The sequence below is a fragment of the Solanum dulcamara genome, chromosome 11 (genome assembly GCF_947179165.1).
Source record: "Solanum dulcamara chromosome 11, daSolDulc1.2, whole genome shotgun sequence".
Taxonomy (NCBI): Eukaryota; Viridiplantae; Streptophyta; class Magnoliopsida; order Solanales; family Solanaceae; genus Solanum; species Solanum dulcamara.
Window position 1 is genome coordinate 49506777 of NC_077247.1, and position 23861 is coordinate 49530637.

At 34.6% G+C, this 23861-nt stretch overlaps 3 protein-coding genes and 1 long non-coding RNA gene across 4 annotated transcripts; 3 read left to right on the forward strand and 1 right to left on the reverse strand.

The window, feature by feature from the left end:
* Window positions 1-409: 409 nt before the first annotated feature.
* LOC129873518 (uncharacterized) lies at window positions 410-2911 on the forward strand. Its single transcript, XR_008762728.1, has 2 exons — window positions 410-2048; window positions 2711-2911. It is a non-coding gene; the product is annotated as an uncharacterized LOC129873518 (long non-coding RNA).
* A 2131-nt stretch (window positions 2912-5042) lies between these two features.
* On the forward strand, window positions 5043-6481 carry LOC129873204 (pentatricopeptide repeat-containing protein At1g55890, mitochondrial-like). The gene has a single exon (XM_055948248.1). It carries the CDS (start codon window positions 5122-5124, stop codon window positions 6313-6315), a length of 1194 nt encoding a protein of 397 aa, XP_055804223.1. The 5' UTR covers window positions 5043-5121; the 3' UTR covers window positions 6316-6481.
* A 7015-nt stretch (window positions 6482-13496) lies between these two features.
* Window positions 13497-17182, forward strand: LOC129875160 ((-)-alpha-terpineol synthase-like). Its single transcript, XM_055950600.1, has 7 exons — window positions 13497-13631; window positions 13794-14064; window positions 14447-14822; window positions 15296-15514; window positions 15918-16056; window positions 16143-16391; window positions 16503-17182. The coding sequence occupies exons 1-7, from the start codon at window positions 13527-13529 to the stop codon at window positions 16797-16799; spliced, it is 1656 nt and encodes a 551-aa protein (XP_055806575.1). The 5' UTR covers window positions 13497-13526; the 3' UTR covers window positions 16800-17182.
* A 93-nt stretch (window positions 17183-17275) lies between these two features.
* On the reverse strand, window positions 17276-23591 carry LOC129875159 (uncharacterized). Its single transcript, XM_055950599.1, has 3 exons — window positions 23345-23591; window positions 20545-20713; window positions 17276-20444 (listed from the first exon to the last, which is right to left on the reverse strand). Exons 1-3 carry the CDS (start codon window positions 23456-23458, stop codon window positions 17590-17592), a joined length of 3138 nt encoding a protein of 1045 aa, XP_055806574.1. The 5' UTR covers window positions 23459-23591; the 3' UTR covers window positions 17276-17589.
* Window positions 23592-23861: the final 270 nt, after the last annotated feature.

The window sequence follows — 23861 nt, forward strand, 5'->3', positions numbered from 1 at the left end:
GAAAAAGACCATAGGAGCCTATTACTTCTCAGGAAGTATCACATAAGTCCTTCATAACATAACTTATATTTTTGACTCGTCTAATCAATTTTGAACCCTTATAACTTGTGTGATGTGAGGTATAAATTATAATAATCACGGGATAAAATGCAGGATTATCTTATCCAGCGTTTGATTGAAGGTATTAAGTAGTCATTAGATTATTTATTCCACTATTTATATCATAATAATGTAATAAGTTCTTTCATATACATAGTGAAATAACTTATTTCGAGATAAGATATTCCAAGATAACTTGTTTCCAACCAAACAAGAATACAACCACCAACCAATCAACTGCACCTCAATTTTAAATGGAAATATTCAATATATCCCCATTGTTTGCAAGTTGTCTTAGTAGTGCCTTTGATTGGTGGTACCACGTATAGCAAAAGATCGTGAGACATATTTAAATCGATAGATAAATGACAGGTGAAGGACCAGGTTCCTTGTTTGTGGCAACCTATTGAATGAAATAATCAAGCCTTTTCCTTTTTAGCAATTATGCAAAAATATGTTGTTGTTTTTTCAAGCAAAAGAATTTTATTCATCTTCCAAAACACACAATTACAGCTGGTTGAGACAGATACACAACCCAAGTTTTCCCTTCAGGTGGAAGATGGGATGATCTATCGATAGATTAATGAAGGCCATATATAAAGCAAATCACAAGCATTTGGGGTATATTTGAACCCTTGTCCATTTTAAATAAGATAGGGTATGTTATATGGACTCCTCTATTTCTCTCATTTCCAAAGTGTACGCGCCAAAATAAGCAATCAAATGTCTACTTGTTCATCTGTCTGCCGTCTGAAAGGCATCTTCGCCGGGAACGACAGAGCAATAAATCATCCCATTACTTCTTCAAGACCCACCGATCGAGCCCAAGCAATTGTGGACTCTTTCAAAAAATCATCGGAATGCCCCAAATTCCGACAGAAACGCTTCCAATATGTAAATGCCATTCGCCAACTTACCGAAGGCAAACACTTCTCCGGCATTATAGATATCATCGAACATAAAAAAAAAACTATGCTGATATTCGTAATGAAGGCTTTGTTGTCCGTCTTACTACTCTCTATGGGCAAGCGAAAATGGATCATCATGCACGTAAGCTGTTCGACGAAATGCCTCAACTAAATTGTCCGCGCACTTTCTTTTTCAATGCCCTTCTGGAAGCATATTTTAAGTCAGAGAAATATGATAAAATTCACAGCTTGTTTCACGAATTGCCCCCGAAATTGTCAATTAAGCCTGATCTGGTGTCGTATAACACTGGGATTAAGGCATTGTGCAGGGCTGGTTTGCTGGATTCTTCTGTGTATTTGAGGATGAGATTGAAAATCATGGGATTAAACCGAATGTTGTCACTTGTAACACATTATTAAACGCATTTCATGAAAGTAAAAGGTTTTCTGAAGCTGAAAGTTTGTGGCTTATGATGGAAAAGAGAAATATTATCCCTGATCTTTGCAGTTACATTATTAAATTAATTAGTTTGGTTAAAGCTAACGAGGTTTCAAAGGCGATTCAGTTCTTCAATGAGATTGTTAACAAGGGTTTCAAACCGGACACCTTCAGTTACAGTGCTGTGATAAAAATGTATATTACTGAGGGGAATCTGGAGGAGGTCAACATGTGGTATGAGAAGATGACGCAAAATGGATGTCTTCCAGATAATTCAACTTTTACGATGCTTATTATTTTTTCTTGTAGCGCCAAAAAAAATGATTTTTCTCTGCATTTGTGCAAGAAAGCAATGAAGTCACGCAAAGCTATTTGTAATAGAACAATGCAGATGGTTGTCGATGGTTTGGTTGAGCATTCTAAGATTGAAAATGCGAGAAAGCTGGTTAAGTTGGCCGAGTCTTATAATTGGTTCCGGTACGAGCTTTCCTTGCCTTTGCATAACTAGATCTTTCAGCTATGTTTTAGTCTTTTGATTTGATCATTTACTCGAGCTTGACAAGCTTGATCTTGCCTTGAGCTGAAGTGATGAAAGGGTTGAGGTATGCTCGGATGCTCTATACAAAATTTAGCTTGTTGCATTTAGGTTAAGTATGTTACATTTTGACTGTTAACGTTCAATCAAATAGGAGGATCTAAACATCAATTGTGGTTCCTATAATTCTTCTGAAATAGTAATAAATAGCTTGGATGTCAAGATTCTCTTGGTTACTATTTGTCAAAGGAACATACTACCAACATGGAGAGAAACATTTTTAAAGCATGATGGTGCTGGACTTGTATAATTAGATGTTGGAATCCTTGCATTCATGCATCTAGAGTTTATTTATGTTTGCACAAAATTTTGCATATTCTACAAAGTCTCACATGAGAATGCCAAGCATGTGAGAAGAAGTTGCAAGAATTTTGTTGTTATATCCCAAGGTAGTTTTAGCTCATTTAGAAGGGAAAAGACATTTTGATTGTTGGTGTACCCAGAATTTCAAATGATCACCCCTGGGTAGAATTAATCAAGGTGCGGATAAATTAGTCTAAATATCACGATTATAAAAAAAGAAAAAGAAGAAATCATCCCATCACCTAAAATAGCGAGTTTCAGATGTACCAAGTGTTTTAATTTCAAATGACCACTACCAAGTTTTTAGTGTTCATTTTTAAAATTAATGCCTGAACGATCAACTATAGAAGACATTCATTTTGTAAGGAAATTGGTGGAGCAGTACGCGGAGAAGAAGGTATCACAATATGTGAAGGGGAGTCTTGACGCATCGATAAAACATTTGGCTAGTTACTATTGTTGACTAGTAAATTTTTATAAAATTATGTATTTATGAAAGTTTGTAATAACATGTAATTACAATCATTTATTTATAAAATGAAAATGGAGATATATGATTTTTCAGTATGATGCTCTAGGATATTCTGATACCTTATTTATGAATTATGATTTTTCTCAGTATTATAAAAGTTAGAAAGTTTTGATAATTTTTACAAATTATGAACATTTTATATTTGGCCAAACCCATCGGTGGCCCCCTAAAGTTGGCACCAACTTTCACTTAGACACCTAAATCAGAAGATGTTCATTTTAGACACCTTATGTAAGGGTCGAATGTGTCATTTTGACACTTTTTTGACAATCACCAAAATATATTAAGTGTGTAATGCACTCGCTTGACGTGTCAAAAATAGCGAATTAAATAAAGAACGTGGCATATATATATATCAAAAATAATTATCAAATAATGACTTTTATGACCAATAATTTGATGACACGTGGCATTTTTAAAATCCAAATAATAATTTTTTTAAAAATAAAAATTAACAACTATTAACCCACCCACCCCGCCGTCATCTTCTCCAACCCCACCCACCCCAACCCCAACCCCTCCCCCACCCCGCCGTCTTCTTCTCCTGCTCTGTTTCTCTCCCAATTTTCTCTCTTCCAAACCATAATGAAACACATCAAGCATAACAAACACTGCGTTTTGCTTCATAATCCCTCTAAAGATGAAATTGAAGTAGCAAAAATTCTACTCGATCTCGAAAATCTAGTGAGAGGAAATCAATTTTGTTCGTTAATTTGGGGTTCTAAGAAAAGAAGATCTAATCGAGGAATAGATTTTTCTTCTTCTCGTGTCGTCAACTCTTCAACTTCTCTTCAAGAAAGTTCGAAAATCGATGAACATGAAATTCAACCCAAAATTAAAACTGAAGTTACTAGCCCTCTTTCTTTTTCTCCAAGTGAATCTGATGAAAAAGTTTTCCCATGAATTCACAATCCTTAAGGAATTGGTGAATGATTTTAGTTTTAAAATTGTTGATTGGTTTTGCAGACGAACCCCAACATTAACAAAAATTGAGCTAAATAATCAAAACAAAATGAAGAAGAAGAACAACAAATGAAAAACTAACAAATGAAGGAGAAGAAGAACAACAAAAAAAATAATTATTATTTTTTTTTAAAAAAATACTCTTCACGCGCTTAAAATGGGTGCAGCACACGCAATGTGTCAAGTCAGCACAAAGTGTCAAAATGACACATTCGACCCTTACATAAGGTGTTTAAAATGAACATCTCATGATTTAGGTGTCTAAGTAAAAGTTGGTGCCAACTTTAGGGGGCCAACGATGAGTTTCGCCTTTATATTTATAAGAAAAATACAACTTAAAAAATAGAGATTAGTATCAAAAACACACTTGAACTATCATTCCTTTTTTAGTTTCATACCTAAATTATTGGGAGCGTGAGTTTCATACCTAAACTATCACTAATTAGTTTGAGATACATACATCTCTCTTTTATTTCACTCTCAATATGATGTGTGCACTACATTCTCTCTTATTTAAAAAAATTTGTCACTTCACACTTCACATGGACAAAATATTTCACATTAACAAAAATTAAATAAATTATTAGAATTAGTTAAAATTAAAGATTGAAGTATTATTATTTTTCGGCCAAAAAAAATTATAAAATAAAATATAAAATATTTTTCTTACCCCACTCCACCACTTTTGCTCACTATATCCCCCCACCCCACCCCCACCCCATCTCACCTCAAATTTTTATTTTTATTTTTATTTTATTAAATTTCTTTTATAAATTTTTTTTATAAAATTTCTTTCCTTCATCTCCCCTTCCCCCCCTCCGCTTCAAATAACAATTTAGTTAAAAAATTTTTTTACCCCGCCTCATCTAACCCTCCACTTTTAATTTTTTTTTCTCTTTTTGTGTTAGATATATACATATGATTTTGGGAAAATATATGTACATATCTAACACAAAATTAATAAAATAAAAAAATAAATATAAATTAAAAGTGTATTACACACATCTTTGAGATGTGTTTCTCAAACTAATAAGTAATAGTTTATGTATGAAACTCACACTTCCAATAGCTTAGGTATGAAACTAAAAAAAATGTATAATTTAGTTATGTCTATGACACTTAGCTATAAAAAATAAATGTAAAAAATTCAAATTACATGTGTTCACAAAATTTAAAATCAATATCAGGTCTAAACGGGCCTTCAAACGGAGCAGGCCCAGATTCCTAAATGGTTCCATGGTTTTAACCTCAATTACGAAGCTCCAATTCAACGCCGCTTCACATGTCGTCTTCTTCTACCCTTTATCGCCGGCTTCACGGGATCTTCGCCGGCAATCACAAAGTCACCGTCAAGCTGAAAAATGAAAACCCAAAAACAACCTCCTTAAAATCCACCAAGCCCAAACCCGAACTCCCCGAAAAACAAGAGCTTCAAATCATTGTTGACAACTTCAAAAAATCATCTGAATCCCCTATATTCCGAAACCGTTACACCAACTATCGAACCGCCATTCGCCGCCTTGAATACAATTCTTCCTTTATCGAAGACATTTTTGAGCACCAAAAACAATACCCAGAAATTAGCAATGAGTTCTTTGTCTGCCGTCTCATACTCTTATATGGTACAGCAAAAATGCATGAACATGCCCGTAAACTGTTCGACGAAATGCCAAACCTAAAATGTCAACGAACAGTTTTTTCTTTCAATGCCCTTTTGGAGGCCTACTCAAGGGCAGAGAAATACGATATAATCAGAGAATTGTTTCAGGAATTACCTGAGGAGCTATCAATAGAGCCTGATGTAGTGTCTTATAATACTTTGATTAAGGCATTATGGAAAGCTGGTTCTTTGGATTCTGCTGTCAGTGTAATGGATGAGATGGAAAAGCAGGGAATTATACCTGATAAAGTGACTTTCAATACGCTTTTGAACGCCTATTATGAAAGTAAAAGGTTTTCCGAAGCAGAAGATTTGTGGGTATTGATGCGAAAGAAGAATGTTGTTGCTGACTTGGGGAGTTACACCGTAAGATTACGAGGATTGGTTGGGAGTAATCAGGTTAACGAGGCGATTGAGCTGTTTGAGGAGATGGGGAAGAAAGACATCATCCCGAAAGCTTTCAATTATAACATTATGATCAAAATGTATGTGGATGATAGAAACTGGGAGGAGGCAAAAAGATGGTATGTGAAAATGATGGAAAATGGACGTTATCCGGATAATGCAACATTTGAGATGCTCATTTCTTTTGCTTGTGACAAGGATAATCTTGATTTTGCACTTGAGTTGTGTAAGAAATCTATTGATTCAAAAGTTTCTATCTATAATGCAACAATGCAGAGGGTAGTCAATGTCTTGGCTGAGCATTCTAAGCTTGAAGATGCAAAGGAGCTGGTGAACTTGGCCAAAGCATTTAAGCTATCCCAATCCCGACCACGACCCCGGTATAAACTTTGGTTGCCTTCACTTCAATAGTTACGCGTTTTATGTGGTAGTTTACTTTGCACTACTGTTTCTGCTGAACTATGTATTTTGGATTTGTTTGTGAGTTTTATGAATTGCCTTTAAAGATTGAAGAATATATGGCCTGAGGAATGCTTCAGTTGAACGTAGAAATATTTTGCTTATAGCAATTGAGTTCCATTTTTACATGTTAACTGAATCTCATTCTAGGCTTTAGATTCATTCTTCAAAATATCAAGCAATTCCTAGAGGTAGACCTCTTTGCTTCCTCTAGTTAATGTGCATTGCATAAAATTGCTTGCTGCGATAGTCACCAGTTATTAATACTTCGTCAAAACTCATATTAAGCAAAAATAAGCAAGGCTTTTGTTGCATCACGACACATTGTTCCAAAATGGGTCATTAAAGTACAATAGGTCAAACCTGAAGGTAGGTTGGCGGATTGGTCATACTATTTTCAGCAAATATAAAATGCGAAACCCATCGGTGGCTCCCTAAAGTTGGCACCAATTTTCACTTGGACACCTAAACTAGGAGATGTTCATTTTAGACACCTCAAGTAAGGGTCGAATGTGTCATCTTGACACTTTTTACACAGTTGGCACCTCGCGTGCTTTCCACCTATCTGAGGCGCGTAGAAGCTGTTTTTTCTTAATTTTTTTTTGTTCTTCTTCTTCTTCTTTCATTTTTTAATATTGTTACATGTATCCATCAATATTTACAATTACTTGTTTTAGTTCTTGTTACTTTTAAATTCTTAAGTTTATTTTTTATGTTCGGATTTCTGTCAAGATTTTCCGACGACTTAACCATCTTCCGAAAAAAAAAACTCGAACAACGAAGCATATCAATTTTGGAGAAGACGGCAGTGTGGTGGGTGGTGTTGGAAGACCACTGATAGGGTGTGGGGGTGAGAGTTAATTAGTGAGTAATTTTAGATTTGTATTAATCTTGCCGAAAAAAATGGAGGTTCGTCGGATTTTTTGACCCAATTTGATTTATATTTTCGTTTGCCATTATAACTCCATATTTTTCTCTTTAGATGATATGGATAGCGTTGGGTGAGTGTTGGAGGAGAAGATCTGGTGGGGTGGGGGAGGGGTGGGGGTGGGGGTGGGTTGGAGAAGATGATGGTAGGGTGGGGGAGGGGTTGGGATTGGAGAAGATGACGGCGGGGTGGGTGGGGGTTAATAGTTGTTAATTTTTATTTCTTTTGGATAAAAAAAATGCCACATGTCATCAAATTATTGGTCATTTTTTCTATTCAAAAGTCATTATTTGATAATTATTTTTGATATATATATATGTGTCACGTGTCTTTATTTCATTCTCTGCTTTTGACACGTCAGACGAGTGTATTACACACATTTAATATATTTTGGTGATTGTCAAAAAAATGTCAAGATGACACATTCGACCCTTACTCAAGTGTCTAAAATGAACATCTCCTGGTTTAGGTGTTTAAGTGAAAGTTGGTGCCAACTTTAGGGGGTCACCGATGAGTTTTGCCAATATAAAATCTCATGGTAGATCTAACATTGTCATCATTAACGATTGCTATATCTAGGGCCATGTTCCCAATAAGCTGAAGTTGTGTCATATTCTGTCTAATGACCTCCTTCCAATTTTTCTTTGGCCTACTACCTCTACCCCCCCCCCCCCCCAAACTTTTGCTACAACAACCTCTCACACTTCTTTACCGACGCATCTGTGCACCTCATCTTCTCATACTTGAACCATCTCAGCCTCATTTCTCCCATCTTGTCCGCCAGGGAGGCTGCTCCCACCTTGCGCTGTATAACTTCATTCCTTATTATATCGCTCTTAATATGCTCGCACATCCATCTGAGTATCCTTATATTCGCTATACTCATCTTTTGAACATGGGCGTTTTTGGTTGGTCAACACTCAGCTCCATACAACAATGTTGGTTTAACCACCAGTTTATTATAGATATAAGTATACCGGAAATAGCCTCTCTATCTTGCAAAGGTAGAAGCAAGGTCTGTGTATATCCTACCCCCTCCTCAAACCCCACTTGTGGAATTAGAGTGGGTATGTTGTTAAGTGACTTGTAAGTCGATTGTGAACATATAGGGTATGGGTGACATAAAATCCAGCATAAGCCATTACACTTGATAATCAGTAATATGAAATTCAAATTACATGGAGGTTAGTGAAGAGCCACTGTTGATCTCTTTGGAGTGAGGTGCATGAAAAGAAGAAAAACAATCTTTTCAAATTGGAAACCAGTATTATGCATTTCCAAGGTCACCCAAAAGGCGAATAATTTGAGCAATGGAAGAAATAATGCCTTCAATGTTAGCTAAGTCATGTGATGATGAAGAATCTTTAGTTGCTCCATGACCCAAGAGGAAGTAAAGGTTGATAAGCACCATAGGCACCCCTGAACTTACCTATCCCATTCTTCAAGTACTCCTCTGCCACTGGCATATCTCCACAAATAAACCATATTGTGAAAATCAATTGAATTTGCTGGTGGAAAAGGTGGTCGAGGCCAACCTGCTATCTATGACCACCAAACCTTGTCTATATATTCCCGTCAGAAATCAAGAAAAGGTTTGAGGCGTGAAATCGATTTTCTTTTTAGGAGATCCATATCATCCGTAAATATACAGATGTAAATATTTTTGTTCAGTATACAATTAATAAAGCTTGCATTTATATTTGAAGATTTTTCTTAACCACTTCGTAGGAAACTCTCGTTAATATATATAGGGAGAACAATACACTTTTTTTATTTTCAAATAGACACTTTATTTCACAAGCAGATGCATCTGTACGTCTATATATATATTCGGAAATTAAATTCAAATAAAGTTGATTTTCTTTTATACACACTTTGAGGACCCACTTTCCCTACATATAAACTTTTTTACAAGAATAGAGTAATGATCGATTTCTAACTAAATTGTGCAAATAGTACAATACAGTAATTCTTTTCTTATATTATTATTGGATATAACTTAAACTCTTCACGAAAAATATACAATAACTTTCATAACATTGCCAGGAATATATACCTAATTTTGATTTAATATAGAGTACCATATTGTTGAGAACATTTGGATTGTTGAAAGCAGCCGACATTGCAAAATGTTGTAATATGTTTTATGAGAAATTAGTGGTACTCCCTAGTTTATTGGTTGAAATATATAGTAATCTTGATCTGGCTGCAGTCTCTCATTTATAGAAGTTTGAAGTACTTTTAAAAATATTTACCTAATAAATATACGCCCGACATCTTTGAACGTACATATTTTCTGGAAAGTACTACATCCCAAAATAAACCACTTGTATTTGAACAAATTTAATGATCACGTACTGACGTTTAAGTTCAGCAATTGATATGATCTTCAAGAAATGGATGATGTTATATAGAATTTTAAAAAAAGAAAAAATAATTAGATACGTATTTTTGTTTTCTTAATAACATATTTGATCATGTATGTATTTATGGGAGTAGGAATGAATTTATGAGAATATGAAAATTACTGAAATTATTTATTTCCCAATGTATTGAGAATGAAATTGATGAAAATATTTTTTAATTTTAGGAAAAAGAAACTTATTTATAGTGTGAATAGACATTATTAGAGTATTTGAACCATTGTGGCTAAAATATTTATAACCAAAATAATTTATTTCTTTTTAACGTGAATTCATAAAACTTAAAATCTGTTATTACATTTCATTATATTATTTCAGTATTGGTATCATAGCCTGTTACTCAAATATTCTTTTCCTTTTATTTTCACATGCCTTTAGCTTTTTTATATTTCTATCTTCCCCTTTTTGGTTTTTGTAATTACTTTTCCACACTTCCGTTTTCCAAAGTTTGTTCGTGTCCCTTTACTTTTTTATTTTCCATTTTTGTCATTTAAATTTTAGATCTTGTAACTTTTACTTCTTTAGTTTTCATATTTCTATTAGCCCTCTTCAAATTTTAATATTTTTATTTTGAACCCTCAACATACTCATAAATACAATTTTGTTCCTTAAGTATTTCTTCTTTCCTAATCAACATAGGCAAAATATTTTATTATATTTCATAATTTAAGACAAAGAACTATGTCCATAGAAGAATATATCACGGAAATTCGTTCAAATACGAATAAAATGCACCATAGTTCTTACTAGATTGTAGAAAACATCAATATTTGAACTTCTAAAGTACATTCCAAATAAACACCCAAATGAAACACAACTCCTAGTTTGATTCTTTTTGTTTTAGACAATGTCAAACCATCAAACTATATAGTATTACTTAATGGAAAAATTCTCCTTTCGATTTCCCCTTAAACACTCTTTTATAAAGACAAAAATAATTAAACATTTGATATCAGTGCATTAGAGAAAATTTTAATAATTAGACGATTCTATAAGAACCTACAACAAACTTTTGAAGGTTGTAATAATTGTTGCGTACGAAATATACATTAGTTAATCATAGTAAAAGATACGTATAAATCCATTACATATTTTTCTTTTCAACAATTAATCCTGTTAAATGAATGTAACCGTGATGGAATGGAACATTTGGGATCCTTTGCGTATTCCATAAGAAAGAGATTTGGAAATTAATTAAGATGTAACATTTCATGAATCTTTCTTGGAGATGAGTTAATTAAAAATGTAGCATTTCATAAATCTTTCGTGGAGATGAGTTAATTAATTACTTTGGGAAATTGTAAAGCAACCTGGCTTTGCTTTGAGTCCTGGGCACCTTGACTAGTACGGCGACTTTATCAATTAAACTTTGGATTATGAGAGAAAGAAAGCTTCAAAGAACTGTCTTAATTAATTGTATGTTAATTAACCTCGTATTATACCTTATTACAACACCATTTTCTTGGAAGTCTACACTAATCAGTGGGATCTTCTAAATATTACGCCTTCCCAGCTAAAATAAATTAATTTCTGATATAATTTTTTTATGGTCCAAATGAATTAATTACTTCCTCCGTTTATTTTTATTTTTCACTGTTTGACTTGGAGAAAACAATTATTGATATAGACATAGCACTATCCTTATTAATCTTAATTTTCTTTTTTTGATACGTCAAAAGTAACAAATAAAAATGAAAATCTATTTTAGAAATAATGACAAATAAAAGTGAACGGACTCTCCAAAATTACCCTTTGATCTTCCAACTATTTCTAGCTTTAAATTTTATTTTATTTTATTAAAAAAAAAGAATAATATGGACAAATTACCTTTTAATCAATGTTATTTACCCAGGCATGTGTGACATCCCAAAAAAATCATTAATTTTGCATGGAAAGGAGAACTATTAAGGTTAATATTGAGCTCAAGTACCAATTAATTCTCTCTGTCTGATGATTTAATATAGCATTAATTTACAAAATCCTACTAGTACTGGCCAGACATCATATCAACTTTCGACCATCTTCTAAAGATTCTCAATTCATTTTTTTCACCCTTTCACTCTATTAAACCTCTTTCTAAATAGCAATAGTTAATACTCCCTCCGTCTTATATTAGATGAATATCTTACTAAAAATATTTTATATTAGATGGGCACCTTATTAAAAATGTTTGTCCCATATTTCTTGATCACTTATTAAATCAAAATAACATTAATTAATTTTTTTTATTTTACTCCTACAATTAATATGGCCTTTTGAATGTAAACAATTTCCAATACTAGCTATTTTTATACTCTATGTATATTGCATTGATATAAACAAAGAGCAAAATGATAAAATTTTTCAATATATTAATAATTTCTTAATCACCGTGTAAAATTGAAATTGCCTATCTAATATGAGACGGAGTTAGTAATAATACTCCCTTAGGTACAATAAAATAAGAGTTCATTACATAATTATTATTTTTTATTCAAATTATCGCATCGAATTATTTCATCAATTGAAATAAAGGTTTTTTATACCTTACACGTATTTTTCCTTTCTTTTTTTTTTGAAAGTGGGGTTTGAAATATTATTTCATCAATCGAAATAAAGGTTTTTTTTTACCTTACACGTGTTTTTCCTTTTTTTTTTTTTGAAAGTGGGGTTTGAAATGTGAGAACTCTTTACTTATTTTAATTATTTTAAAGTCAAAATAGTTTTTAAGTATTTTTAAAATATTTGGATAAATTTAAAAAATGCTTATAAGCACTTAATTTTAAGTTAAAATAATAAAAATAGATAAAAAATAAATTCAAATAGACTTTAAGTGATGTTTTTAGTTTGAACATACCTTTTAAAAATATTACTTACTCCGAAAAAATATGAAGAGTTTTATTATCTTTTTACCTTTAATTAAATGTCTTGACGAAAGACGTAGCTCTTTAATGACGTACAACTTCATATATTAAAAAGGGTAATTTTGGCAGGAAAAAAATGATTCTTCTTAATTATATAGCACACCATTTATTTTGGAACAAATAACAAGTTAAACTTATTTTGAAATGGAGGAAGTAACAAGTTGACAAGTGGGAAATTACTTTTATATAACTTGATTTTGTGATCCATTTAATTTATTTATTTTGTTTTATACTAAATTTGTAAATAAAATAAGAGTTCATCACATAGTTATTTTCTTTTATTCAAATTAATGCATTGAGTTATTTCATCAATTAGACACTAGTTGAGAATTTAAGAAATGAAATTAGGTTACACATGTTTTTACCTTTTTTTCAAAAGTAGGATTTAAAACGTGGGAACTTTTTACTTCACTTGATTTTGTGATCCATTTAATTTATTTATCCTAAAGGTACAATAAAAAAAGAGTTCATTACATAATTATTTTATTTTATTCAAATTATTGCATCGAATTATTTCATCAATTATACAACTTGTTGAGAATATAAGAAATGAAATAAAGATTTTTTCTTACATTTACACATGTTTTTTCTTTTTGAAATTGTGATTTGAAATGTGAGAACTCTTTAATTACTTCACTTGATTTTGCGATCCATTTAATTTATTTATTTTGTTTTATCCTAAAGGTACAATAAAATAAGAGTTCATTACATAATTATTATTTTTATTCAAATTATTGCATCGAATTATTTCATCAATTGAAATAAAGGTTTTTTTTACCTTACACGTGTTTTTCGTTTTTTTTTTTTTTTTTTAAGTGGGGTTTGAAATGTGAGAATTCTTTACTTCACTTGTTTTATAAAAGCTGAAAATGTGGGTCACTTTTCTTAATTATTGTAGAAACTGCTTACATGCTTGAAGGTTGCCTATCAACTATGGATTTTAGGAGGTCAGGAAACTACAAACCTAGCATTTGGGAGGATGGCTATGTCCAATCACGACCCAACTTGTACGCTGTAAGTCCAAAAAAAATTGTCCTATACTTTTTATTTTCAACATTTCAAACTTAATTTACATCACGATAGATGTATGTGCTAATTTTTCTCTCTTTTACTTTATTTCTTGTATATCTTTTTTTGGGAAGAAAAGAATTAGTGACAAACTTGTTTATCATGCAGGAAGAGAAATATTGTGAACGAGCTGAAAAACTAAAAGAAGAAGTGAGAAAGATGTTGGAGAAAACAATGACAAACTCGTTGGAACAACTTGAGCTTATTGACATTTTGCAAAGACTTGGAATATACTATCACTTTGAGGAAGAAATTGATAGAGTATTGAAGCAAATATACGTTAATTATAATAAAGGAGATCACCATAATGAGGACTACTTGTATGCTACAGCTTTAAAATTCCGACTGCTTAGACAACAAGGGTATCATGTTCCTCAAGGTACTTCAAATTTTCCATTTTTTTTTTTAGTTGTTGCAAGTCTAAAGGTTTTTAATATAACACATAGCAGTAAGTACTGGACTGAAGTCTCAGGTGGTAAGTATCTCTCCATCCTTAACTAGATGTTTTAGGTTCAAGGCTTGGGAATGGTAGTCGTATTTGGTAAGGAGCGTTTTACTACCAAAATAGTACTTCCGGACACAAATCCGGATTAGCTAGACAATAAAAATGATATATTCTCTGATCATATAAAGATGATATATTTTAACACTTATATGTTGTAGCATGTTTCTAATTACACGTAGTTATCTTATAGGTGATCTGATAGCTAAATCCATGCTTTAGTGTTTATCCTCATGTAGTTCCATTTTTTTTTTGGCAGAGATATTTTGCAGTTTCATGAATGAGGAAGGAAAGTTCAAAACAGCCCTTGTGGAGGATACTGAAGGGCTATTGAGTCTGTATGAAGCTTCCTATCTTTCTATGGAAGGTGAAAATATTATGGAAAAGGCTCAAGATTTCGCCACTCGTTATCTCATTGAAAGCCTTGCGAAGAAGATGGATCAGAATCTTGGTGAGCAAGTAAGACATGCTTTAGAAATGCCAGTGCATTGGAGGATGGAGAGACTAGAAGCAAGATCGTTTATAGAAGTTTATCACAAAAAAGAGAACATGAATCCTCTTCTACTTGAACTTGCAAAGTTGGACTATAACATGGTGCAAGCTACATACTTGGAGGAACTAAAACAAATGTCAAGGTGAGGGGTGATTTCTATATGACATTTGAAAGTGAAAACACTATAGAATACACTAAAACACTATTTGATACGGCAGAAGTCATTTTTTAAGAAAAATGTATTTAGATATCTGGTTGGTGAGTGAAAAGTACTTTCTAAAAAGAATATATATATATATATATATCAATATTAGTAAAGTGGAAAGTGTTGTGATGAAAATCTTGATTACTAAAAAATTAATAATGTTCAAGTGTTAACCGGAACAAGTAGTATGAAGTTAAGATAGTTATAAGTAAAATGACTATACTCACATAGTATATATGGAAAGTCAATTTTCCCCTTTTCATGGAAGACATCTTCAGGTAACTGAATGCCAGAAGATGACTTTCTCATAAAATACAATACCAAACACATTACTAATATTTATTATAGTATCCTCTTAATAATGAGAATTTTGCTTGAGGGTATGTGCTATTGATCTGGTTATAACGCAGGTGGGATAAGAACATTAAACTTGTTAAGAAGGTGAGCTTTGTGAGGGACAGATTGGTGGAGGGCTTCTTCTGGGCTGTTGGTTTCACTCCTAATCCTCAGTTTGGATACTGCAGAAAGTTTTCAACAAAGCTTTCTGTTCTCCTCACGACAATTGATGACATCTTTGATGTTTATGGTACCTTGGATGAACTTGAGCTCTTTACTGATATTGTTGACAGGTTTGTCCACATGCTTTACGTCTTTTCCTCTCTCCAATTTTTATACTATCGTGTCAGCGACAAGCTAAGGTAAAATTTTGAACCCCATTTGCCACTGAGCTAGTCCTTTGGCTTATGCTTAGGGGGTTTAATGTTAAATATATACACATAAATTAAAATTTTTATCTTATATATACAGTATAATTTTTTAACGAAGGGGGTTCGGATGAACCCCCTGAACTTGCCTTGGGTCTGCCCCTGATAACTATAGGTAACTGTCCATAATAAATAAGATAGTTTACTTGCTACAACAGGTTAAAATACACGAATAGTAATTGTGGTTATGGGAGTGGGGTGGAATAGAATCTCAAATTCATTATTTATGAAACGGGGCATATACTTATTGTGGTTACATGTTCTGAAGATGGGACATCAATGCAATAGAGCAACTACCTGAATACATGAAAATCACCTTCCTAGCTCTCTTCAACTCCATGAATGAACTGGCTTATGATATTCTCAAAGAACAAGGGTTCAGCATAATTTCACATATAAGGAAGCAGGTAGTAAAATTTTTTCTTAACATCTAGTTTTATCTTGAATTTCCAACCTAATTTTATATTGACATGTTGTGGACCAAATATTTCAGTGGGCTAACCTGTGTAAAGCTTACTTATTGGAAGTGAAGTGGTATCAGAGAAGACATACACCAAGCTTGAATGAGTTCCTGGGAAATGCCTACATAACAAGCACCGGTCCTGTATTAATAATGCATGCTTATTTGTGCATCACAAAACCCATAAAGGAGGAGGAATTGGATTGCTTACTGCATTGTCCTACCATCATTTACTCACCTTCGCTAATTCTTCGATTTTTAAATGACTTGGAAACTTCCCCTGTAAGTTATGCTTATAAAAAGAAAATAATTGTGCCTGATCAGTAAGTTCCTTAATGATCTCTGATTCTACAAGTCAAAAGTTGTTTCATTTTTTTTTTTACCTTTGTTCAGGATGAAACCAAGAAAGGAGATCATCTTAAATCGATCCAATGTTACATGCATGATTCTAAGAGTTCTGAAGAAAATGCTCGAAACTACATAAAGAAATTAATTGATGAGACCTGGAAGAAGATGAACAAAGACATACTAAAGGACCGATCCTTCTCAAAGGATTTTAGAAGAACTTCAATGAATCTTGCTAGGATTTCTCAATGCATCTACCAGTATGGAGATGGATTTGGTATTCCAGATCGTGAGACAAAGGATCGGATACTCTCCTTGTTCTTTGAACCCATTCCTCTTTCCTGAAATGCCATGCTTCATTATCCCTGTTTTTACATGAAGCTCAATGTAAAAGAAACAAAATATAGTATATCTGTTTTCAATATCCTGAAACTTGTATAATGTCCTGCAGTAAATAAGGCTTTGGAAGAGCCATCGTATTTGAAGAAATAGCTACCGACATTGTCACTATGAAAGATGATGCAAACTGAAAGTGGCTGAAGTAACTTGTGCTGTGAGGTGTGACAGTAGTATACTTTGTTTAATTACACAATAGCCATCTTTGTATGAGCTGGCATAGTTCCTTAGGTGAGGGAACTGTTTTAGCAATTATGCTGTGGTGAGTCAGTTAATGTTGGGGTCCTATATATCGTCCTTACGTAAATGAAACTACTACTTTTTCTTCCTTCCTTTTCTACTCCTTGAAGTTCTCTGTTTTTATTTTTTAGAACACTGTTCATCTATATCACTGTTTAATTAGATCTGCATTAAAAGATGAAAAATCCTATAAGAGCAATCAAGTAGAATACAAGGATCCCCAGCCAATTCTAAATTGGGGATGAAGTATTATAATCTCATTCTCAAGAAAATAGAACAATTATACATGTCAAAATACAAAACACATCATCAGGGCAAGCAAATGGTTTTTTCTAATGTTTCTGATCATTCACTCGCTGAACTCATCAATTGGAATGACTTAAAACCAGCATAAATGAGGCAAGTACCTAGTCCGTTATCCCAACTCCAGTCATGCTTATTGTTGGTTTATACCATGTGAGAAACCTGTCCAAACACAACCACTATACCAGCTTCATTGTTACGAAGCTAAAGCGTTCAACTTCTTCTCAAACATCTTAGCCCTTCGAAGGGCATCCAAGGCCTCTGTCTGCTTTCCAGAACGTTTCAAGTTTAACGCCTTCAATTTCTCTGCCTTTACCCGCTCTTCCAAATGCTTTCTCTCATTGGAAGATTCCTCAGATACAGGTGCTTCAGATAGTTTTGGCTCTGGTCTTTCAGGGATTTGAGAGGCCATAGTGCCAGTTTTATCAGTATCGCCAGTTATAGGTTTTTTTGTTTCCTGCCTTTCAGGGCCACGGGGTACAACAGAGGTATCTGCAATTCCAATTGCTTTTAAAGCAGAGAAAAGCTGAGGATCAAGAAAATCCTCAATACTGACATCTTCTGCTGATTCAGCTGTGGGGTCAGTAGACTTCATTGTACCTTGTGAAGACACTTCTTCCAACTGGCTCTCAATAGCTTTTGCCAATTCAAATTCAGCATCGGCTTCTTCTGTCCTACCTTCCCTTCGCAACTTAAGTGCTTGTCGTTTGTGGCTGAGAGACTCTTGCTGCAATTTAAACCGATCACGTCCAGACAATGGCTTTGGACCTGAGCTGGGACTTACTTCTTTCTGTCCCACTTGAGATATATTAGGAAATTTGTTTGGACTAATTTCCTTTTGTCCAACATGCGAGGTATTAGGACCTGCTGAGACTGTGGAACTACTAGTACTCAAAGTCTTTTCCTCCTCAAGGTGCTTCTCTAAGAGTTTTGCCTGTCGAAGTTCCTCCTTGGCTTCTGCCACTTTCCCTTCTCGCTTCAAGGCAACTGCTTTCCTCTTGCGAGCCAGAATATCTTGACGAAGGGAATTTTGATCAAGCTGAGAATTAACTTCCTGGGCAGTTTTTACCTCAGAGATGCATGGTTTCTCATCTGATTGAGAGATCTCTTCTGGTTTCTCCGGAGTACGAGTAACTTTGCTTTCCATATCCTCAATTGGACTCTTCAGTGAATCAGATGGAGGAAACTGTGGGTTGTCAAGCGGAGAATCAATAGCTATACGTTCTTTCTGCTCATTTAACTTAGTTGGGTTAGACATAGATTCTTCAATTTCAGCCAATTGTTCTTCTAACATTTTAGCTGCTTTCATCAATTCCTCTGCCTCCTCGGTCTCTCCTTGGCGTCTCAATGTGAGAGCCTTCCGTTTCAAGCCCAGAAGTTCCCTCTGGATTTCACCTTTACTTTTTTTAGATGCTCGAGCTTGGATGTTACTCGTAGCTTCCTTAGTTAGGGACTCGCTAAGATGAGAAACACTATTTTCCCCTTGAAATGACACAGATGGAACATTAGCTTTTTCATCATCCTGCCAGCCCAAATTATTAAGCAATGAAAGATAAGCTGGGTCATGCAGGTCTTGATCTGTAACCTCTGCCTCTTCATCTCCATCATCAACATCTGCAATACTTTCATCCAGCTTATTCCCAGCAATAGGCTGCACAAATTTTGGTGGATTATCAATATCTTCAAGTTGCTTCTCAAGAATCTTGCCTTTTTCCAGTTCTTCTTCAGCCTGTTCTAACCTTCCCTCCCTTCTTAAAGCAAGAGCCTTCTTTTTAATACTAAGAAGCTCTCTCTGGATCACAGACTTACTCTTTGGTGCTACTTTGTGCTCTTTGTCCTTCCTTTCAACGAACTTTCTAACATCCTCTTCACCATTATTTAGTTGTTCTTCAAACTCGCTCTCCAGTGTTTTTGCCCTCTTCAGCAGTTCCATTGCCTCCTTAGTATTACCAGCCCTTTTCTGGCTAACGGCTTCTCTTTTCAGCGACTGAATTTCACTTAGTAGCACTTCCCTATCGATAGGTTTGAATTGCTTTTCTGAAACCTCAGATTCGGCGGCATCTTCAGTCCAGCCCATTGACTTCAATGCAGCTGCTATTTCTGGGTCATACATGTCATCATCAGTTACTTCAAAATTCCCATCTGTACCAATATCATCAGCAGTTCCTAGAAGGTTGTCAAAATCATAACTAGAATCTGGTTTATATCCAGTAGATAAATCATCAAATTTATCAGAATCCAGACCACGTATTAAAGAAGAAAGCTCATCATCAGAATCTTCATCATCACCCAATAGTTCCTGCTCTTCTATTTGCTTTTCAAGAATTTTAGCCTTCTTCAATTCTTCTTTGGCTTCAGCAAGTTTCCCTTCCCGCTTCAGCTGGAGTGCTTTTCTCTTATGAGCAATAACCAGTGACTTGCCCATTCCATGAATTTTCTTTTCAGGATTAATCTTTCCAGAAACTTCTCCAAGTAGCGCAGAAAGTTCACCCTCAAGGCTCATGGTTGCTGGCCTTTTGTCAGCACTACGAAGATCCATATCTGACCATCCCAGATCTCTGAGTTCAGAAGCAAGATCATCCTTCTCTTCGGTAATTTGAGAAGAGAGCTTATTTTTCCTACCAGACGCTTTGCCATCATCATTATCTTGCTGGATCTCAGTGACATTACTGGACGACAATGCTCTTTTACGATTTTTTCTCAGAGAAACCTCCAAAGCAGCAGCCTGCCTTTCAAGTTCTTTGCCCCTCTTAAAAGCCCTTAGAGCTTCTTCAGGTTTACCTGCAGCTTTTAGAGTTCGATGATTCTGTTTTTCTTCAATGGCTTGCTGACGTAATTCTTCAGGAGTAGTGGAACCCATCTCAGCCTGCTGCTCCGTCTGATTACTGCTTCCATCTCCAGCCTCATCTTTACCAGAGAAATCTAGAACATTTGAACCTGATGCAGTGCTTGCTGACTGTTGATCACGGGAAAGAACATCTGAGGTCCTTTCTTTACCCAGAAGGTGATTTAAAACTTCATCCTCACTCTTCGATGCAAGTCTTGAGCTCCCTATGAGAGACAACACTTGTATTTTAAAACAAGCAGTAGCTCATTTCTATCTATTAGCACAGTAACTATGACTGAGTATAACCAGTTATTTGTTCGGTACCTTTTGACGCTCTATTTTTGTGACCATATCGCAATTCAAATCGTGCAGCCTCTTCTAATCTTTTGCATGGTTCACATATACGCACTGGTGAGTCCCCTTGTCCGCGTAGCACCATTCTTTGCTGGGTACAGCTATTGCAAAAAATGCCCCCGCACCTCCGGCAGTGATGCTGAAATTTCATAGGTGTGAATCACAACACAAGTGAAAATAAAAACCAAACACCTACCATATTCATATTTCCATTCAAACAAGCACAAAGAGACAGGAGAAGGGAGAATAAAATCATATATATAGCTTTGGTAGTAAGGAGATAAAGATGATATTGATATTTCAACAATACAAATGCAAAAAATGCCATTATTAAAAGAAGGACAGTAAGGCAGAAAAGAAAAGTTGCAGCCACACCTAACTAATCAACTTCAACATGTTGCGTCTTAGAAAAAAGAAACCATTCTAGGCAAGCTGGAAAAGCATGTCCGTTAACTACTCCTTTCAACTACTACCTAATGCATTGCAACCTATTCTCACAGCCCAAAGAATGCCATATAGTCCACTACTGAAGAGGATTGTTTTTTAGGCAGCGATATGCAAAAAATTCAGAGGCTTCACAACATAAAGCTAGATTCCTAGGAAGGGAATTTGCAAACACTTGTTTGGAAGCAGCAAGAAAATTTCCAGGTCAAACAAAAATTCCAGACAACAAGTATGAATTTTGTTTGGAGAGAGATTATAATTGAGTTGAACCACTACTGAATAGTTTGAGAAAATCAGAACTCAGATATTACCAAGAAGGAGGGAACGGGGAAAAAGCATTCAATATTTGAGCTGTAATGATCATAATTTGCTCTCCAATTATATCAAAAAGGAGAAGGTTCATTGTTCTCACAAGAAACATAACCTGCTAACATTGATCTATCAGCAAATACAAAAGGAAACAATTCAGCAAACGGTATTTTAACTCCAGCTTTTCAAACAGGGTTGATAGATGCCTCAATTCAATTGCAGCTCCACTGGACAAATGGTTTGGACTATGAATAGCACACAAAAATGTTTCTACTCTTGGATTATTAGCTATGAGAAAATTACAAACAATTAAACCCATTTACTAAAAGTTATGAACGCTTTAAAACCAACTACATACTGTGGAGATAACCAATTATATAGTAGCATCTTTGAGGTCAAGAAATATGCTAGAGAAACAACCTATTATATAGTAGCATCTTTGTGGTCAAGAAATTCACTAGAGAAACAAATGAAGAACCTCTTGTTCTCCAATAACTACAATTGCAGATAAGAGCACAAGTGAATGAAAGTTGTATATTGCAGATAACAAGGGAAGTTATTGGGAGGCAAGAGAGGGGGGGGGGGGGGGGGGGGGACTGGGAAGACCATAGATTTCCATCTTAACACCCATAATGACCACTTTTTCGCAACATTAAAGAAGATTGGTTGCAACTATTCTTGTCCAAACACCTGTTCCAGTTTACGTAACAATGAAACAGAAATGTATAAACTGTTTGCAACCAGGATGAAATAGATTGATTTTCCGATAAATTTACTGCCTATACGGCACACCATTTCAACTCTAGAAAATTGGCTTTTCTACTGGAGGAGGACCAGCGTGAAATAGAACCCACTAATGTGGCAAGTCAGGTGATTCCTCTATATTTAGAATACAATAGAGTTCTCTACAAGATGCGTCACTAAGCAATTGAGTCAAAAGGACATGCATTACCTAGATGAGGAGGTGGAGAAAGTTTAATATCATCAGCTAATTGAGCTGGTCTAGAGGAAATCAAGAAATCTACTAAAGATAAAGTACAATAAAGTATGAAAGAGACTGTAATTTCTTGCTCCCAATTCATTGCAGAAAGAGGTTCATATTCCCTTGAAATAGGAGAACGATGAGCTATTGGGTTTGCCTTGTTCTTTCTCTTGGGGACTTTACTACCTTGGAAGGTCTCAGATATTTTTTCAAGCTTATTTTCTTGTATAATGCATCCTAAACAGATGGTGGAGTACAACGGAAGCAGTATCATACTGCATGCATCACTATCTTCTTCCTGAGAATTGGTGGAGCTGGAACAAAGATGGAGATGTACTGAACACGCTTGTTCACATCCAAAGTTCTACACAAATCCAAGTAAAAGGATTCAGAAATCTAGAGTAGGCGAGCACTTCAGTCTTGCCACTAAGCCTAAAATATAAGTTTCGCCGTGTCTTTCCCATTCTCTCTCTTTTCTCTCAATAAACCTTCTTATGGGCAAAAGTATTTTGATTGCCACGCTATTCAGGACTAAATTTGGGAGGATCAGCTGTATACTTCGAATTCTACATAAGATCATTCCGTTGAGAATAATGTTTACAAGAGTCCTTCAGCAATATGAAACACCTCAAACATACAGGACTAAGGTACAAAATTATAGACATTCTGCTGTAACACTGAACCTCGGAGAGATAAGCATTTCCATTAGTGTATATTAATGGACCCAAAAGGGTATATGAATCGACCACCAATGTTATAACATAAAGGTAAGATTTTTGCTACAACTCCGCTATAGAGTACCACAAATAATACTTGACAATACATTCCAATTAAGTCAATGGGAACATAAAAGGGTATAACAACATATAAATTCAATCAAAAACTTATATTTAAGATCTAACATATGATTATTAAAGAATGAAGCCCCATAGTGATCAAAACTGAAAACCTTGGGGATTTGCCTAATGGGTATCGAGAAACATCATATTTTTGATAAAGGGTGTCAAGAAAAAGTACAAATAATGGAAATCAAACCTTGCGATTGATGAAAGTGAACTGAGAAGAACATCCTTGACAATGAGAAGCATCAACTACCCAATTATTCCCTCTGAGTGATGGTTTTGAAGGTAATCCGATCTTCTCCAACATTTTCTTCAATCTGTTCCTTTCAAAATAAAGAAAAAGTAAACCCGAAGAGGAAGAAGAATCTTCAGAGGATCAATCAATTTTTCTAAACTTTCATCTTGTTACAAGGGGAGGACACCGAACCGAACGACGACGTCTACGTGATGTTTCGGCGAAAGTAAGAAAAAGAAAAGAAAAATCAAACTTATCGTGAATTGATCACTCTATTTTGGACACTGTTACATCTGACCCAATTTCATTGTAAGGGCCTTGGCCCAGTCATTTGCAAGGCCCAAATCTGTAGTTTTTTTTTTCTTTTCCACTTCTCATTGTGGAAAAATACATAATAGTGCAGGAATTTAGTTAGACAAATTCTACAAGGATTGCATATGAATATGATGCAAAGATTATGATACGGTCTCTATTA

Excerpts from the sequence above, each read along its gene's own strand:
- LOC129875160 (XM_055950600.1), top strand. The coding sequence starts at position 13,527 with ATGCTTGAAGGTTGCCTATCAACTATGGATTTTAGGAGGTCAGGAAAC. Across the intron at positions 13,632-13,793 it reads CACGACCCAACTTGTACGCT|GAAGAGAAATATTGTGAACG; the intron begins GTAAGTCCAAAA and ends TTTATCATGCAG. Across the intron at positions 16,057-16,142 it reads TTTCACATATAAGGAAGCAG|TGGGCTAACCTGTGTAAAGC; the intron begins GTAGTAAAATTT and ends CAAATATTTCAG.
- LOC129875159 (XM_055950599.1), bottom strand. The coding sequence starts at position 23,458 with ATGTTGGAGAAGATCGGATTACCTTCAAAACCATCACTCAGAGGGAAT. Across the intron at positions 20,714-23,344 it reads TCACTTTCATCAATCGCAAG|CATCACTGCCGGAGGTGCGG; the intron begins GTTTGATTTCCA and ends ATGAAATTTCAG. Across the intron at positions 20,445-20,544 it reads CAAAAATAGAGCGTCAAAAG|GGAGCTCAAGACTTGCATCG; the intron begins GTACCGAACAAA and ends TGTCTCTCATAG.
- LOC129873204 (XM_055948248.1), top strand. The coding sequence starts at position 5,122 with ATGTCGTCTTCTTCTACCCTTTATCGCCGGCTTCACGGGATCTTCGCC.